Consider the following 16243-nt stretch of genomic DNA (forward strand, 5'->3'; position numbering starts at 1 on the left):
TGATCGAATTCATTCAAAAGTATATTATTTATAGGTTTGGAATTCCAGAAACAATCACAACGGATCAAGGATTATAGCATGTCTTAGTTATTTAAGTAATTATCTTTCCAATTATCCTGATTTCAAGATGATTAAAGAAATTATATTATATATAATTTATTTTTTAAATCTCATGCCAAATTTACTATGTTACTTACTACTATAATATGAAGTTATGTCTATATTTTTTTTATAGAAAATCAACTTTGGGAGATTAATTTGAAATCTCTATAATATAAGCTGACACACTATTACAAGTTCATCAGGTATCAATTTGAAGATTAACTCTACCTTATTATATTTTTTACTAATATATAGATTTTCACCTCCAAAAAGGGACAATAAACTCTCTTATGCAGGTTGCATGTGAACGTAGAGGAACTCGAACGTACGATCTTGGTCCACCTCCACCATCAAGTAGGTACCACCCTATATTTTTCAGAAAAAAAAATTGTGGTTATAATGTAGCATATACGCTACAACCAACATATTCAACAACATTATAATGATAACTAAGTAGGTAGATCCATTGGTAAGTAAGAGATATTAAGAGACTTATGAAGCACTTACTACAAGTAGAACCTCCGAGATTTTTCTTGTTTGTTTTTCTTAGTACTTATCAATTTTTTTATATTTTCCTTTTTTTCTCCCTATAAGAGATATTAAGAGACTTATGAAGTTTATTTTATAAGCACAAAAGTTTTTTATAAAAAAATGATATTAAAGCTTTATTTTATAAGCACAATGAATTTATTAAAAAGAGAGTAAAACATGGTTACTATAAGCATCCGTAAGCAAACATAGAATGCTTGAAAAGAAAAAGGCATCCAAAAATTAAAAACATAACACTAATTAAGCATACAACAAAGGAAATGGTTGCAACTGAGAAAATCATAGTTAATAATATGGTTCTTTGATGCTGTGCGTTTTTCATTACTACTTGCATCTTAGAGAGGCGGTCGAATTGGAGATCGATGATGTATATGTGGTGGTAGTGGGATAGGAATAGGTTTCACCTGAGGCGGTCGCGGTATATGTAGTGGTGGGATAGGAATAGGTTGTTGCCGAGACGGTTGCGGTTGCGGTATAAGTGGTGGTGGAATAGGAATAAGAATAGGTGATGGAGGATGTATATGTGGCGGTGGTGGGGTAAGAATAGGAACTTGGATAGGCGATGGAGGTGTTTGTGGATCAATGGTTTGTGGTGGGTGGTAACTAATGAGTCGACTGTGTGGCGCATGTATTTGATGCTTGGGATTTCCGGCAATATCATTGAGAGAGATAACTGCAAGAAACAAAACTAGCAAGAACCAATAAGACATCTTCTCACCCTTCTGATTTCTGATCATTCAGCAGTTTGACTGCCGTGTTTATAGTTGAGGTTGTAGTAAAGCATGTCGACTGCCGTGTTTGACACTTCAATGTTTTTGACTAACATAAACTTTGTATGACTTTTATGTTTATTTATTTATTTTTTGAACTAGACTTTTATGTTTATTTATTTATTTCGATCCAATTTATACCACACATTTTTAAAATTTATTTAATTATCTTTTATTTTATATTAAAAATACTCATTTCACTTGTCAAATTCAATTGAAATATTTCCACAAACATAATAATGCAAATTGTTTTACAATTTAATTGATCAACTTTAAAGTTTTAAAGTTGTAATCTCACATGTAAATTGAATGCAATATTTTTTTTGGGTAAAGACGATAAACGACAAAAAAATTAATGAAGGAAATGACATTTAATGTAAATATTTTGCAATAAAAAAGATTTACATAAAGTTTACAAGGTGGACGTAAACTCACATTTCTCACCAATTGTTTTGCTCTGTGACTTAGGTACTTTGGTTCTATAGAAAATTAGTGAGAATGTGCGACCTCGACTACAATGCATAAACCCGCATTATATAGTATTACAAAGATAATAATTGACAACAGTTAAATCCTATGGATCTGACACGTCCTTACACATAAAAATGCTGAAAAATCAAACATCATGTTGATAATTGTCTTGAAAACTACTTCGAACTTCTCAACTGCCTTTCAGAATCTCTAGTTTTCCTTTATAGCATTTGTCGAACATCCCTTTTCTTAATTGATTCTTAGACTTAGAAAATATACTAAGTCTTAAATAACCGATGAACTTGTCGAAACCCAACCCATTTTGTCGAAGACCCTTTTCGAGATTTTGGACATATTTGGAAGAGAGAGTGATCCTAATCTTATGGATTCATTTTTGAGATTCTTCCAAATTGTGCTTACCATGCTAGTCGAACAACTCAGTTGACGTGGTTAATATCTCGAAGTTTAAGGCTTCTTAACACTTAACATTTTTAGCATAACTATTAGCATTCTTCGTTGACTATTCTCCAGCTAAAATTTCTAGGCTAACAGATGCCACCAAAAATATCACTTTCGATCATATGTGTCAGATGGAAGAAAGATGATACTCCCTCCGTTCCTTTTTAAGTGTCTCTTTTGTATAAATTTTTTGTTTCATTTTAAGTGTCATTTTCAAAATTCAGGATAACATCAATTGTCATTTTGTCAAAATTGCCCATAATTATTTATTAAAGAGAGAGAAAAAGTTAAATGTATAAATAAATAGATAGGAGTATTATAGGTAAAAAGACAATTATTGTAACTACAAAAAAATGACACTTCTCTTCATCATCTTCTCTTTTTTTCACCATTTTCTTTTCCGAAAACCATAAAGAACCTTTCATTGTAGGTTTTAGCTATCTGATCCATTTGCCTAATGAGAACGTATAAGGCAGCTAACCTTTCCCCATCCAAGTCGACCAACTCGTCCATCATCATGTTTCAGAAATGGTCGGATGGAATTTCACCTTGCCTCTGAATTCTTACTGATTGTAAGTATATCTCAGCAGGTTATTTACGCGGAAAATTGATAAACAAGCACTAGTCTCTTAATTAAAGGTTACTTGCAGGGTCGACCAGTGAATCCTAGGACATAGATTCCTTGGATATCCTTTTAGGATGATTTAATCGGAGTCCATCTTGTGAACCAAGAGATGTTTGCCTTAATGTCAAACACTTAATTCCTTTGTTTTCAGCTATACCATATAGTTGTTAATGCTACGGTCGTACCACATATCGGTTAATGCTAACTTTACTCTTTGATTCAGAGTTTATTTCTTCATGGATTTAATATACCATTCTTTTTTGTTTCAAATGGTTTGTTCCCTACAGTGATATATTGTTCCTTGTACCAAACATCATATTCCTTTGGGCCCCATACATATCCTTTTAGGACGATTTAATAAAAGTCCACCTTGTGAACCAAGAGATGTTTGTCTTAATGTCAAACACCAAATTCCCCTTGATTTCAATCGTACCATATAGTCATTGATGCTTCGGTTGTACCATATATTAATTAATGCTACCTTTACTCTTTATTTCAAAGTTCATTTACCTTCATGGATTCCCATGCTACTATTGTCTGTTGGTGCAAGTTATATTCTTCATCACTCAAATATCTCTTTTTCTTTATTTTCGTAGTTCCACGAACTACGGAGCTCTGACTTTCTCAATGCACGATGAGAATACGTAGGCACGAGGATGTGAATCCTTGGCGAGTATAATTTTTCTTTCTTCTGCCTTAGGGCACCACTCATATCTTTTGTGAACCATCATTTACCTTTAATCATAATCATTCATCCCAATGACATACTGCGTTTCTTTGAAACCGAATACAGTTTTTCTTTGGAATTCTACACATGACCTTTTAGGACGATTTAGTCGGAGGCCGCCTTTGTACCAAGAAATGTTTGCATTGATGTCAAACACTTAATTCTCCTTGTTTTTATTTATACCGTATAGTATTCAATGTTTCGGTTATACCACATATTGGTTAATGCTACCTTTACTCTATGTTATAAATTTCATTCCCTTTATGGATTCCAATACACCTTTACTTTTAGTTCTAGACTATATCTTCTGTCACTTTTACCAAATCCTTAAATTCTTTGACTTTGGTTACTTTCTCTATTCCTCCATTCACTCCATGGACCATTATTCACTACATTCATTCAATATCAGCTACTCTTTATTCACTTCATGTGATATACCTCTCTCTTTGAGCCAAATACACTATATCTTTGAGCTTCGTCTTGTGTCTACTTGTGAATCAAGAGATGTTTTCCCTGATACCAAACACTTAATTCTCTTTGTTTTCAATCGTACTGTATAGTTGTTAATGCTCCGACAATGCCACATATCGGTTAATGCCATTTTTATTCTTGGGTTCAGATTTCATCCCTTCATGGGTTCAAACCATATAATCCTTTTGGTTCAGACCATACCTTTATCACTCTCTTTTCACCTCCCACCATTAGTTCTATGAACTACGGAGCTCCGAATTCTTTATTTCACTATAAGGATATGTAAGCTTGAGGGTCCTAATTCTCTCCGAGCACTTTACCTATTCCATTATTTTTCCCTTTATTCTTTCGTGAGTAAACTTTAGATATAACACACATTTGAGCTAGAACAATCAACATGATTCCCGTTGATTACAACAAATGTTAGGGGTGTTAATATCTTCCCATTGCATAACTGACTTCCTTACTCAGTTATCTCTTCTCCCAAATTTTATCGATGGTTTTCATTTCCTTCATAAATAAATAAAGTTCGATAGCGACTCTGTTATATATTCGAACATGCGATGCGTTCGGGTATATTTTCGCTAGCTTCAATTACATACTAGATTCTTTTTTGACATAGTTTTACTTAATTAATAATTAGAATTTTCACATGTGATAAGCAATTAATTTCTTAGTTACCAATATCTAAAGATATATACGATAGAAATTTGGTTATTATAGTGTGTTTGAGTTATTTAAGTAAGTATCTTTCCAATTATCCTGATTTCAAGATGATTAAAGAGATTATATTATATTTAATTTATTTTTTAAATCTCATGCCAAATTTAGTATGTTACTTACTACTATAATTTTTTATTTTATTGAAAGAGTTATGTCTATCTTTTTTTATATAAAATCAACTTTAGGAGATTAACTTGAAATCTCTGGAATATAAGCTGACACACTGTTACAGATTCATCAGGTATCAATTTGAAGTTTAACTCTACCTTATTATATTTTTACTAATATATATATTTTTTCACCTCCAAAAAGGAATAATAAACTCTGCACAGCAGGTTGCATGTATTTTTTAGAAAAAAAATTATGGTTATAATGTAGCATATACTTACAACCAACATATTCAACAACATTATAATGAGAACTAAGTAGGTAGATCCATTGGAAAGTAAGAGATATTAAGAGACTTATGAAGCAAATACTACAAATAGAATCTCCGAAATTTTTCTTGTTTGTCTTTTGATCGGTCACCATTTCCATTGAATTCCCACCATTAATCCGACGTATTTTTCATCACTTCGGTAAGATTTGTGTTTGTCTATAGTTGTTTCAGAGTCATTTATCATGTTTTGTTAGTTTGGTATCACATTTCAATTTATTACATGTTTATGTCAAAAAGGTCTCTTTTACGCTTCGTTTTGGTAGTGTTATTGTTACAGGCTGTTGCACAGGTTTAAAAACACTAATAATGGAGTTGGGGATACTCAGAAAGGCAAAAACATGAAAATACAGCAGTTCAACACGGGCACCCGTGTGCCACAACACTGCCCGTGTTGTTGGTCAGGCAAAGCAAGCTTGGAGAGGAAAAACAAAGAGTAACACGGGCACCCGTGTGTAGACACACGGCCGTGTTGATTAAAACAGTGCATTAACACGGGCGCCCGTGTGTGGGAACACGGCCCGTGTTGATGCCCCTGTAACTTAATCTGAAAATAATCATGTTGGAAAGCACACACGGGCACCCGTGTGTACACACACGGCCCGTGTTGTTAGGCGCGACCTAGAAACTTCAATTTTTGCCATGTGAATCTATTATGCTCATTAAGGGTTTTGGACTTTTTGCTTTGGGAAAATCCATCTGAAACTATTAGAAGGCTTGAGAGAGAAAGGAGAAGACACTTTTTGACGTACGAAAGAAAACACTGCATTGAGAAGATAGCTACTACGGAGAATTCGAAGACAGCGAGATTCAAGGGTTTCAACCATTGAAGATCAAAATCTCCTAGTTCTTTGTAATGTTTAATTTTCATACTATGATTTCGTTTAATACTATGAGAGGCTAAACCCCCTATGTTAGGGGGGTGGTCCTGATTTGATCGTATGTTATGAATTTAAACAAATGATTTCCTTATTACTATGTTACTTATTTCAATTCAATTGTGTGATGTTATTATGCTTTTGTATCGGACAAATACAAATTGATCTATGACTATCAATAACAGGATTGTGATTGTTAAGGTTTTCACACAATTGGGTTTATGATTGCATCATCTAGGACTAGTAACTTTTGTAAACCACCGCAAACCTTGATATTGTTTATGATTAAAACCAATGATTAATTGAATGGACATTTGAGTAAGAATTGGTAGTTTAATAGTTTCTTCCTTAAGGACTTAAGGAAGAACATTCTGAGGTTAGGTAATTGAATGTTTCATATGTATTAAGGAAATCTTGACTGAATTCATTACTGGTTAAATCAACCACTTCCCCTAGCATATTTTTTATTAACCAATTATAGTTTACCGTCTGTTGTGTTTATTGTTAAAATTGCAAAACAACCAAACCATTATTTTTTTTCTGATAGAATCAAAGTAAAATAAGTATTTCCTACGCAATCCCTGAGATCGATACTTGGAAATAAAACTCCTTAGTACTACATCGGTAAAAATAGTACACTTGCTATTATTCCGATCAAGTTTTTGGCGTCGTTGCCGGGGATTGCCAAAATACCTATTTTAATTTTTATTCTATAGAAATTTTGTTGCTCGTCAACCAAAATTTTATCTGTGACAATCTTGTTATTCAATTCTAATATTTGTCTAACTTGTTTATGCGAGGTAAGGCCTCAGCAGATTTTTCTTTTGACGCAGATCCAGAAAGAACTCTTCGCGCTATACTGAGACAAGCTAAGCGAGAAAAACTGGAATTAGCAGAGAAAGTAGAGGAGGAAATTGTTTCAGTGCACTCAGAGAATTCAGATCCAGACGCAGAAACAGTTCCTGATTTCATGGCTGCAAATCCACCACCACCAGAGAGACTTCTCGGTGACTATGGCGGAACCAACACTCCGGGTGGTCGTATGACAATTGTGAATCAACCGGTTAATGTTGAACAGTTTCAGCTGCATCCCAGCACCATTAATCAACTCGAAAGGCGGTCCTTCTCTGGAAGAGTGAATGAAGATGCCAACAAGCATCTGCAAAGGTTTTTAACTATGAGCACAACGCTGAAAATGCCTGGACATAACGAAGAAGCAATCAGACTTCGTATGTTCCCATTCACTTTAGCAGATGAAGCCGAAGAGTGGTTCTATTCCTTACCTGCTGGTAGTATCACTACATGGGAGCAAATGGAAACAGCATTCTTGCAGGAATATTTTCCCGCATCGGTGTCATTGCGAAAAAGATATGAGATCCTAAACTTCAAGCAGAAGGAGGGTGAGTCACTAGGAGATGCCTATAAAAGATTCAAGAGAATCCTAGTGGCTTTTCCTACTCACAACATGGATGAAACTGAGCAGATGCAAATGTTTGTTAATGGTCTTCGAATTCAAACGAGACAAATCCTTGATTCAGCAGCTGGTTGGTCAGTTAATTTTGCAACAGCCATCGGTATGAAGAAGATAATTGAAGCAATTGCCTCGAATGAGCATTTGGAGTTATATGATAGGGTGTCCAACAAATCTACGGTTATTGACTTGAAGCTTGAAACAAACAAACAGGTGAATATTGAAGAAGTTGTTGCTGCGGAGGTAGAGAAAAGGTTGAAAGCACTGAACATAGGTGCTCAGAAAGTGGCTCAAGTGCAACAGACACCGAATGATGTGTGTGGCATTTGTAATGGACCACACAATACTGTTCATTGCTTTGCCACACCGCAACATATAAAAGATATGAAGTTTTTAAAGCAAAACAATCCCTACTCCAACACATACAATCCGGGGTGGAACAATCATCCCAACTTTGCATGGAAAGATTAGAAAGGGAACGCGCAACAACAGACACAGGGTCAATATCAAAATCAATATCAGCAGCAGCAACAACAGGTCCCTAAGAAGGCAGATTGGGAGATCGCAATTGAAAAGATGGCAGCTAAAAATGGGCTTTTTGAAGAAGAGACTAGAAACAATCAGAAACACACCGCCGTATCCCTAAAGAATCTCGAAGTTCAGATGGGGCAGATAGCCCAGCAACTGGAAAGTTCTCGAACACCAGGCTCCCTACCAAGTGAAATAGTTCAAAATCCGAGAGGTCGGGAGAATGTTAATACTGTCACGACGACAGAGAAAAAGGAGGCTAAAAAGAAAAAAATTACATCGCCGAGCGAGCCGACTAAAGAAGAAACTATCAAAGGAACTAAACAGGTGATTAACTTGCCCTACCCTCAGAGAATGACAAAGAAGGAACCTAGTGAGTCAGACTTGGAGAAATTCATGACAATGTTTAAAAGGATTGAGGGTCATATGGCTTTGTTTGAAGCACTTGAAAGGATGCCCATGTACAAGAAATTCGTGGAAAAGGTAATGGCTGAAAAGAAACCAACCACTGAAGAACAGGTATCCGGTAAGGAATAATATAATGCAAACTCCCTGGAGCAGAACATTCCTAACAAACAAAAGGATCCAGGAACCGTCACAGTACCATGCACAATCAAAGAAAGAACCTTCAAAAAGGTACTAATAGATTCGGGAGCTAGTGTGAATCTGATGCCATTATCGATCTATCACAGGCTGGGTATTAAAAATATCAGTGATATAAAGACCAATCTGAAGTTTGCGGATCACTCAAGAAACGATGCTTATGGTATGGCTGAAGATGTGCTGGTAACGATAGCGGACTTGACTTTCCCAGTCGATTTTGTAATCCTAGACATACCTGAAGACAATGAGGCACCCATCATTCTGGGTCGACCTTTCATGAAGACGAGTCGATGCAAGCTCGACATGGATGAGTGCACGTTAACCTTGAAAGTTCACAACAAGGAAATAACATTGAATGCTGTTGAAGACCAGGAGATGGAGAAAGATACAGAATCTCAGTATCAAGTAGTCTTAATCAGGACATTGAATACTATCAAAGTCTCACCACTGTCAGTAGCCACCCTAAACGGAAAGATTCCTAACATCGAAAGGAAGGTTAAAAAGGAATCGTGGCACAAAGGAGTCCACACTAATACAAGAGACAACGTCCTAGTTATAGACAAGAGGTGCAACAAGGTTTTGAACCTGAAATACCCCCCATTATAAGGGAAATGAATCGTCGAGCCATGCGATGTTAAACGAAGCGCTTCGTGGGAGGCAACCCACGCGTTTGATTTCTAATTTATGTCATTTTTCTTTTTCTTTGTGTGTGCTAAAATTTTGTTGTAGGGGAGGAGGAGAATTAGAAGGGAAAAGTCACAAACACCTCAAACTGGAAGGAAACCACACAAGTGCAATAAAACAATAGTAGTCGCTGTGAGTCCCCTTTGTATCTGGATTTAAACATTGAGGTCAATGTTTAGTTTAGGTGTGGGGGGTTTTTTCCTTTCATGTTTTATTTCGTTTTCATTTTGTTCATGTTTTCCTTCATCGGTTTTGACTTTCGTTTTTGCTTCTGTTGTCGTAGTATTTTGTTTTTTTTACCTGTGTGTACAGAGTGATGAGAAATTGTTGGACGAATCCGGGATCGATTGTAGTGGATGAAAGACACCCCTCATACTTGTTCTGTTAAGGTACCCCGGAAGTTGATGCAACCATGAAAAGTAAAAGTCGGACACAATTTGGTGACACTGGACCAAGAGAGCGGTATGGTAGAACCGAATCAGAAAAGAAACCACATGACACGATGAGGCTTCAGAGCTTGTAAGGCTAACCAACATGGTGAGAATACAAAAGCCAAACACTAAACATCAGCATGAGAGTTCAGCCAGGTATGACTCTACCACTCTGATTTTGCGTATGTCCTTTTGACACTTCACAGCATGACAACACACACTGAGGCAAGTTGTTTGTTTAGCCAGGGCCTTTCTAACCATCCCCATCTGTATGTTTTCCATTCGTGAACCCCGTTGAGCCTTAGCCATTTTATTCATAATAAACCATATGTTAACGACTAATCATTCATTTCTTCCATCACTCGGCATGATTGTTGTGAGTTACAAGATGTGCATAAAGCTAAGTTCGGGGTGGTAATCTTGAAAGATAGGGCAAGTGCATAATAAGAGATCATACAAAAAGAAGAGATTTGTGTATGTCCAAAAAGAAAAAAAAAGAAAAGAGAAAAAATGCACTTGCCGAGACTTAAGACTCTAACAACTATAAAATGCTCACAAAGAATTGAGTGGAAAAGAGTCAAAAGAGTGAAATTAACCCCCAGAGTATAAGTGATGCACGAAAAAAAAAGAGAAAGAAAAATCACACAACATGAATGCCGAGTTCAAAACCATTTGTTATCCATTTGTGTGTTTATCCCACCGTACCCAAGCCCCGTTACAACCTAAAAGACCTCGTAGAGTGTGTGAAATATGCTGTTGTCGTGAAATTAGAATGTAATCAAATTTAAGAGTTTGGTATTGCATACTGTGCTGAGAGTGTACACACCCTAACCATGAGAGATGTTGTGAGTGTGTGAAAAAGCTTGCAGGTAACGAGGCTTCTGATGTGGAAATGTGGCGAATTGTCTGAGTCGGAGATACCGGAAACTTGATTGGAAAGGAAGAACACAAATTATGAAGGACAAGGTTGCATTGTGAGAAATGAATTCGTGGGTGACCTTTGTTTGGACTCAATACATCACTTGAGGACAAGCAATGAGACAAGTTTGGTTGTGATCGGTCACCATTTCCATTGAATTCCCACCATTAATCCGACGTATTTTTCATCACTTTGGTAATATTTGTGTTTGTTTATAGTTGTTTCATAGTCATTTATCATGTTTTGTTAGTTTGGTATCACATTTCAGTTTATTACATGTTTATGTCAAAAAGGTCTCTTTTACGCTTCGTTTTGGTAGTGTTATTGTTATAGGCTGTTGCACAGGTTTAAAAACACTAATAGTGGAGTTGGGGATACTCAGAAAGGCAAAAACATGAAAATACAGCAGTTCAACACGGGCACCCGTGTGCCACAACACTGCCCGTGTTGTTGGTCAGGCAAAGCAAGCTTGGAGAGGAAAAACAGAGAGTAACACGGGCACCCGTGTGTAGACACACGGCCGTGTTGATTAAAACAGTGCATTAACACGGGCGCCCGTGTGTGGGAACACGGCCCGTGTTGATGCCCCTGTAACTTAATCTGAAAATAATCATGTTGGAAAGCACACACGGTCACCCGTGTGTACACACACGGGCCGTGTTGTTGGGCGCGGCTTAGAAACTTCAATTTTTGCCATGTGAATCTATTCTGCTCATTAAGGGTTTTGGACTTTTTGCTTTGGGAAAATCCATATGAAACTATTAGAAGGCTTGGGAGAGAAAGGAGAAGACACTTTTTGACGTACGAAAGAAAACACTGCATTGAGAAGATAGCTACTACGGAGAATTCGAAGACAGCGAGATTCAAGGGTTTCAACCATTGAAGATCAAAATCTCCTAGTTCTTTGTAATGTTTAATTTTCATACTCTGATTTCGTTTAATACTATGAGAGGCTAAACCCCCTATGTTAGGGGGGTGGTCCTTGTTTGATGGTATGTTATGAATTTGAACAAATGATTTCCTTATTACTATGTTACTTATTTCAATTCAATTGTGTGATGTTATTATGCTTTTGTATCGGACAAATACAAATTGATCTATGACTATCAATAACAGGATTGTGATTGTTAGGGTTTTCAGACAATTGGGTTTATGATTATATCATCTAGGACTAGTAACTTTTGTAAACCACCGCAAACCTTGATATTGTTTATGATTAAAACCAATGATTAATTGAATGGACATTTGAGTAAGAATTGGTAGTTTAATAGTTTCTTCCTTAAGGACTTAAGGAAGAACATTTTGAGGTTAGGTTATTGAATGTTTCATATGTATTAAGAAAATCTTGACTGAATTCATAACTGATTAAATCAACCACTTCCCCTAGCATATTTTTTATTAACCAATTATATTTTACTATCTGTTGTGTTTATTGTTAAAATTGCAAAACAACCAAACCATGATCTTTTTGTTCTGATAGAATCAAAGTAAAATAAGTATTTCCTACGCAATCCCTGAGATCGATACTTGGAAATAAAACTCCTTAGTACTACATCGGTAAAAATAGTACACTTGCTATTTTTCCGATCAAGTTTTTGGCGCCGTTGCCGGGGATTTCCAAAATACCTATTTTAATTTTTATTCTATAGAAATTTTGTTGCTCGTCAACCAAAATTTTATCTGTGACAATCTTGTTATTCAACTCTAATATTTGTCTAACTTGTTTATGCGAGGTAAGGCCTCAGTAGATTTTTCTTTTGACGCAGATCCAGAAAGAACTCTTCGCGCTAGACTGACACAAGCTAAGCGAGAAAAACTGGAATTAGCAGAGAAAGCAGAGGAGGAAGTTTTTTCAGTGCATTCAGAGAATTCAGATTTAGACCCAGAAAATTTCCTGATTTCATGGCTGCAAATCCACCACCACCAGAGAGACTTCTCGGTGACTATGGCGGAACCAACACTCTGGGTGGTCGTATGACAATTGTGAATCAACCGGTTAATGTTGAACAATTTCAGTTGCATCCCAGCACCATTAATCAACTCAAAAGGCGGTCCTTTTCTGGAAGAGTGAATGAAGATGCCACCAAGCATCTGCAAAGGTTTTTAACTATGAGCACAACGCTGAAAATGCCTGGACATAACGAAGAAGCAATCAGACTTCGTATGTTCCCATTCACTTTAGCAGATGAAGCCGAAGAGTGGTTTTATTCCTTACCTGCTGGTAGTATCACTACATGGGAGCAAATGGAAACAACATTCTTGCAGGAATATTTTCCCGCATCGGTGTCATTGCGAAAAAGATATGAGATCCTAAACTTCAAGCAGAAGGAGAGTGAGTCACTAGGAGATACCTATAAAAGCTTTAAGAGAATCCTAGTGGCTTGTCCTACTCACAACATGGGTGAAACTGAGCAGATGCAAATGTTTGTTCATGGTCTTCGAATTCAAACGAGACAAATCCTTGATTCAGCAGCTGGTGGCTCAGCTAATTTTGCAACAGCCACCGGTATGAAGAAGATAATTGAAGCAATTGCCTCGAATGAGCATTTGGAATTATATGATAGGGTGTCCAGCAAATCTACGGTTATTGACTTGAAGCTTGAAACAAACAAACAGGTGAATATTGAAGAAGTTGTTGCTGCGGAGGTAGAGAAAAGGTTGAAAGCACTGAACATAGGTGCTCAGAAAGTGGCTCAAGTGCAACAGACACCGAATGATGTGTGTGGCATTTGTAATGGACCACACAATACTGTTCATTGCTTTGCCACCCCGCAACAGATAGAAGATATAAATTCTTTAAAGCAAAACAATCCCTACTCCAACACATACAATCCGGGGTGGAAGAATCATCCCAACTTTGCATTGATAGATCAAAAAGGGAACGTGCAACAACAGGCACAGGGTCAATATCAAAATCAATATCAGCAGCAGCAACAACAGGTCCCTAAGAAGGTAGATTGGGAGATCGCAATTGAAAAGATGGCAGCTCAAAATGGGCAATTTGAAGAAGAGACTAGAAACAATCAGAAACACACCGCCGCATCCCTAAAGAATCTCGAAGTTCAGATGGGGCACATAACCCAGCAACTGGCAAGTTCTCGAACACCAGGCTCCCTACCAAGTGAAATAGTTCAAAATCCGAGAGGTCAGGAGAATGTTAATATTTTCACGACGACAGAGAAAAAGGAGGCTAAAAAGAAAAAAATTACATCGCCGAGCGAGCCGACTAAAGAAGAAACTATCAAAGGAACTAAACTGGTGATTAAGTTGCCCTACCCTCAGAGAATGACAAAGAAGGAACCTAGTGAGTCAGACTTGGAGAAATTCATGACAATGTTTAAAAGGATTGAGGGTCATATGGCTTTGTTTGAAGCACTTGAAAGGATGTCCATGTACAAGAAATTCGTGGAAGAGGTAATGGCTGAAAAGAAACCAACCACTGAAGAACAGGTATCCGGTAAGGAACAATATAATGCAAACTCTGTGGAGCAGAACATTCCTAACAAACAAAAGGATCCAGGAACCGTCACAGTACCATGCACAATCAAAGAAAGAACCTTCAAAAAGGTACTAATAGATTCGGAAGCTAGTGTGAATCTGATGCCATTATCGATCTATCACAGGTTGGGTATTAAAAATATCAGTGACATAAAGACCAATCTGAAGTTTGCGGATCACTCAAGAAAAGATGTTTATGGTATGGCTGAAGATGTGCTGGTAACGATAGCGGACTTGACTTTCCCAGTCGATTTTGTAATCCTAGACATACCTGAAGACAAGGAGGCACCCACATTCTGGGTCGGCCTTTCATGAAGACGAGTCGATGCAAGCTCGACATGGATGAGTGCACGTTAACCTTGAAAGTTCACAACAAGGAAATAACATTAAATGTTATTGAAGACCAGGAGATGGAGGAAGATACAGAATCTCAGTATCAAGTAGGCTTAATCAGGACATTGAATACTATCAAAGTCTCACCACTGCCAGTAGCCACCCTAAACGGAAAGATTCCTAACACCGAAAGAAAGGTTAAAAAGGAATCGTGGCACAAAGGAGTCCACACTAATACAAGAGACAACGTCCTAGTTATAGACAAGAGGTGCAACAAGGTTTTGAACCTGAAATACCCCCCATTATAAGGGAAATGAATCGTCGAGCCATGCGATGTTAAACGAAGCGCTTCGTGGGAGGCAACCCACGCGTTTGATTTCTAATTTATGTCATTTTTCTTTTTCTTTGTGTGTGCTAAAATTTTGTTGTAGGGGAGGAGGAGAATTAGAAGGGAAAAGTCACAAACACCTCAAACTGGAAGGAAACCACACAAGTGCAATAAAACAATAGTAGTCGCTGTGAGTCCCCTTTGTATCTGGATTTAAACATTGAGGTCAATGTTTAGTTTAGGTGTGGGGGTTTTTTCCTTTCATGTTTTATTTCGTTTTCATTTTGTTCATGTTTTCCTTCATCGGTTTTGACTTTCGTTTTTGCTTCTGTTGTCGTAGTATTTTGTTTTTTTTACCTGTGTGTACAGAGTGATGAGAAATTGTTGGACGAATCCGGGATCGATTGTAGTGGATGAAAGACACCCCTCATACTTGTTCTGTTAAGGTACCCCGGAAGTTGATGCAACCATGAAAAGTAAAAGTCGGACACAATTTGGTGACACTGGACCAAGAGAGCGGTATGGTAGAACCGAATCAGAAAAGAAACCACATGACACGAGGAGGCTTCAGAGCTTGTAAGGCTAACCAACATGGTGAGAATACAAAAGCCAAACACTAAACATCAGTATGAGAGTTCAGCCAGGTATGACTCTACCACTCTGATTTTGCGTATGTCCTTTTGACACTTCACAACATGACAACACACACTGAGGCAAGTTGTTTGTTTAGCCAGGGCCTTTCTAGCCATCCCCATCTGTATGTTTTCCCTTCGTGAACCCCGTTGAGCCTTAGCCATTTTATTCATAATAAACCCCATGTTAACCACTAATCATTCATTTCTTCCATCACTCGGCATGATTGTTGTGAGTTACAAGATGTGCATAAAGCTAAGTTTGGGGTGGTAATCTTGAAAGATAGGGCAAGTGCATAATAAGAGATCATACAAAAAGAAGAGATTTGTGTATGTTCAAAAAGAAAAAAAAAACAAAAGAGAAAAAATGCACTTGTCGAGACTTAAGACTCTAACAACTATAAAATGCTCACAAAGAATTGAGTGGAAAAGAGTCAAAAGAGTGAAATTAACCCCCAGAGTATAAGTGATGCACGAAAAAAAAGAGAAAGAAAAATCACACAACATGAATGCCGAGTTCAAAACCATTTGTTATCCATTTGTGTGTTTATCCCACCGTACCCAAGCCCCGCTACAACCTAAAAGACCTCGTAGAGTGTGTGAAA

At 37.1% G+C, this 16243-nt stretch overlaps 1 protein-coding gene across 3 annotated transcripts in view; it reads right to left on the minus strand.

The window, feature by feature from the left end:
• Window positions 1–276: 276 nt before the first annotated feature.
• LOC127081423 (36.4 kDa proline-rich protein) overlaps window positions 277–16243 on the minus strand; it is a 55885-nt gene continuing 39918 nt past the window's right edge. The window contains exon 2 of one of the 3 annotated variants that reach the window (XM_051021707.1): window positions 277–468. In XM_051021707.1, coding sequence (XP_050877664.1) covers window positions 391–468 — 78 coding nt within the window. In that variant the 3' untranslated portion in view covers window positions 277–390. The other 2 variants (XM_051021805.1, XM_051021756.1) reach the window with 2 other exon arrangements.

The sequence above is a fragment of the Lathyrus oleraceus genome, chromosome 1 (assembly GCF_024323335.1).
Source record: "Lathyrus oleraceus cultivar Zhongwan6 chromosome 1, CAAS_Psat_ZW6_1.0, whole genome shotgun sequence".
Lineage (NCBI taxonomy): Eukaryota > Viridiplantae > Streptophyta > Magnoliopsida > Fabales > Fabaceae > Lathyrus > Lathyrus oleraceus.